The sequence below is a fragment of the Camelina sativa genome, chromosome 16 (genome assembly GCF_000633955.1).
Source record: "Camelina sativa cultivar DH55 chromosome 16, Cs, whole genome shotgun sequence".
NCBI lineage: Eukaryota > Viridiplantae > Streptophyta > Magnoliopsida > Brassicales > Brassicaceae > Camelina > Camelina sativa.
Window position 1 is genome coordinate 20,309,140 of NC_025700.1, and position 3,867 is coordinate 20,313,006.

Here is a 3,867-nt window from a genome sequence, read left to right on the forward strand (position 1 = left end):
TTAATGCCATTATTTGCAGATCCTGTGGATATGTATAACAAAAACAGAGGGTTTTCCTTGGGTATAAATGTGTGTTCTGATTTGGTTAGCACTCTGTGCGATGAAGAAATGGGAATTGAGGAGCCTGAAAAGAAGTTCTGGAAACACAAATAGCCTTTAAAGCGGCGGCACAAGGAGATGGTAGCGGGATTATCGAATCAGCAATACGCTGATCTTCAAGATTATTGAAGTAAGAAAATGATATTATCAGAACAGAGTGCTAACCAAATCAGAACACACATTTATACCCAAGGAAAACCCTCTGTTTTTGTTATGCATATCCACAGGATCTGCAAATAATGGCATTAANCAAAATGAAAAAAAACTGTTTTTTTTGTTTGAAAAGTCTATATTAGTATATCAACCAAAAATTATTTTTTAATAATACATCAATTTTGTGTATTCATATAACAACAAAACCTTAACAAAGAGATAATTTCAATTAGCTTTTATTTTTATTCAAAAATATTAATATATACATGATAAATTTTATATACCAAAATGTAAAATACTAAAAACTCCAGAAATTTTTGTAAAAAATTTAAAAATTTAAAAATATAGAATTGATATTATGTTAACAATATAAAACATAAATTGTGCTATATTTTTATTGGTGATATAAAATATGAATAATTTATGATAAAATAATATAAACATATATATTATTTCTCTGCTAAAAGTCTAAAATCATTGACATTTCGATTTTAAGCAAGTCTCCTCTTCATAGCATCCATAACATATTTCGATTAGATTTTGGATTCTCAAAAATAACTAATAAGCATAGGATATGAACTACGAATTTTGAGCAGAGAAATTGTGGATGCTATGAAGAGGAGACTTGCTTAAAATCGAAATGTCAATGACTTAAGCAAAATGAAAGAATCAGTTTTGTTTTTTTTTTTTTTTTTTTTNGTCTATATACTATATTAGTAAACCAAAACTTCTTTTTAATAATACATCAATTTTTTGTATTCATATAACAACACAAAATTTTATTTTTATTCATGGTATTAATATATATGTGATAAATTTTTAATACCAAAATGTAAAATCATATAAACTCCAGCAATTTATAAAAAACTGGTAAAGATACAGAGGAAACTTTGAGTTCTGGCCACCTCAGGAGATTGTTAATAGAAAAATAAAAAATGTTGATATGTGTATGTTTCTGGCAATTATAAAAAAATTCATCTATTTTCTAGCAAATATTAATTAGTTGGATTCTTTTCGGGAATTGTTTCAAACATAATAACAGCGTGACTGTTGCGGCGAATGGGGAAATCGGAATAGAAAAATATATCATGCTTTATATTTACCATAAATTTGCTTGTGATTTTTCTGGTAACAAAAAAAATCTGTCTATTTTTTTTTGACAAATATTAAATAAGTCGCTTTTTTCACGAATTTTCCAATTGTGCAAGTTGAAACATTGTTTTTTTTTTTTTTTTTTTTTTTCATTTGTGTGCACCAAATCAACTAGTCAACCTATGTTGTGTGTTGTAGCTCTGTACTTTGATTTATTTTTTGTCGACAAGCTTTGTAATTTGATTAGACAACTAATTGTTTGTTTAACACTCATCAACATATCAACCAATACACAGCGTGTGAATAATACACAAACATTAAAAAAGAAAGAAACAAAAAAAATAACACGTAGCAATGTGATTTCAATAAAAAATAGCTCACTTCAAAGATTGTAAAGCAGAAGAGGTAGTGACAAGACTAGACAAAAGACCAACGAGAAGTGCATTGTTGTAAGTGGTTGGCTCGTTTTGCATTGGGTTTTCTCGCGAGTCAGTGAACGTCTCGTTGAAGAAAGGTCCACCTACGAGTGCACCATATGCTATGTTTGGGTTTGGCTTCGTTGAGTTAAACCATTTGAATCCATCTAAGCACCCTGTGGTTGCATCTGCGGGAATCGAAGCTCCTCTATGATGCACAAACTCTGGGTATTTGTCTCCATAACCCACCACGAAGCTCGTTCCCAGTGGATTCTTCCCCAACATGTAATCAGCCTGCAGGACGAAACTCCAGTGAGTCTACTTTGTTTGTGTATAGTTTATTTTTAGTGTTCATATGTTTTTAGTAGTTACCTGTGATTTGGCGAAATCTCTGAGCTCTGTTGCTTTGAAGATTTTCCCGTCGCAAGATATTTTATGGATACGGGAAGTGAGCATGTAATCACTGAAAAGCGAGGCTAAGAACGCTGAGGACACGGATTGTTGCATCGAGTTCCATTCACTAACCCATACAAGACCACCTATTTAACAAGAGATTTAACAAGAACCAAGCTTTATAAGAAACTAAGTCAAAGAGGCTTGATGTTCTATGCAATAATAAAAGTAGAGATTACCGTTTGTTCTACTAGCTGTAGCTGTTGGAGACTTTGGTAAAAGCCCACACATGACAGCTTTAGCTGTGTCCCTGTAACTTCCAAGTCCCTTGCTTCCTGCTAAATCTTTTTTAAAGAAGAGTAATCTTGATAACAGTACCTGCAATGATTAAGAAGCATAAATGTTACCCAAGCGACAAAAAACAAAAACAGAAAACAGAAATGCTACAACTGGTGTTCAATCTAACCTGTGTTCCAGCAAGCTTGTTGTCCCAACTGAACCAAGTTGGATTTCCAAAACTAGCAAATTCAGTTCCATGTTTAGACACATAGTCAAGGTAAGTTTTGTCCTCTGTAGCATGGTACAACCAGCTAGCTGCCCATAATAACTCATCCCCATACCCTGTCGAATTGTAAAACTTCTGAACCTCAGGTATACTAACACTGTAAGACCCTCGTTTAGTATCTGCAAAATCAAACAACTGCTTCGCATGCTTAAGAAGCGTGGCTGAATACTGAGGGTCACTATCCTTAAACACTAAAGACGCAGAAGCCATAGCTACAGCAGTTTCCGCAGCAACCTCAGTCCCTGGAGTATCTACATCAATTTTAGTAAGTGGTCTCTTCTCTTTCATATCCTCTGGTCTCTCCCAGCATGGATGATCTATTTTTGGATCTCCCACCTATACACATCAAAAATCATCATCACAATACTAAACAAGTGAGACTCATTTGCTTCCACACAGTAACATGAATGATTTGAAGTCCAAACCTGGATATAGAGGACATTATCAGAAGGATGAGCTTTGATAAGATAGTCAGTAGTCCAACGAAGCGAGTCTTTAGCAGGATCTAATTGGTTGACAGCATCCATCTGATCACCATACTCAAGAATCGACCATGAAAGAACCGTAGCAGTGAAAGCCATAGGGAAACCAAACTTAATATGATCACCAGCATCATATAAGCCTTTGGAAAGATCAAGATCAGCTTCACTTCCATCTTTAAGACCTGAATCTCCTCTCCAAGGTATCTTATTGTTCACCAATTTACCAGCTAACATTCAAAAAACATTGCACACAAAGAAAACGAATCAAAATCAAATAATAACTTGTAAGGTAAGTTAATAATAATCTAACGGAATCTCGAATTAGATGAAGATTACATTTCTGGATATCGAAGAACTGTAAAGACAACTTGAGAGCGTCGGCGTATTTTTTATCAATGGCGCCGGGAGGACCAGGAACAGGACCAGAACCATCAGCTTCACCGGATTTCTTCATTCTAGATTTGACGGTGTAAACGACGGCGAGGACAACAGCAGCTAACACGATAATCGCGATGAACCAACCGCACCAACCTTTGGACTTTGATTTCTCCCCCATTTTTGTGTTTTTTTCGAAATTCGTGGATTTTGATTTTTTAGATCCGAGGTTCAATGTAGCTGCATTCACTTAGTAGCTTCACGGATCTGTTGATGAAGATATGGGAAGGGA

The 3,867-nt window shown here is 34.5% G+C and overlaps 1 protein-coding gene across 1 annotated transcript; it reads right to left on the bottom strand.

Moving 5' to 3' along the window:
- Nucleotides 1,583–3,865, bottom strand: LOC104751445 (endoglucanase 10; the record flags this gene model as incomplete). Its single annotated transcript, XM_010473388.1, is given in 6 exon segments — nucleotides 1,583–2,054; nucleotides 2,133–2,299; nucleotides 2,393–2,531; nucleotides 2,620–3,054; nucleotides 3,144–3,427; nucleotides 3,537–3,865. Coding segments are annotated over 6 exon segments (1,578 nt in total). The 3' UTR covers nucleotides 1,583–1,721.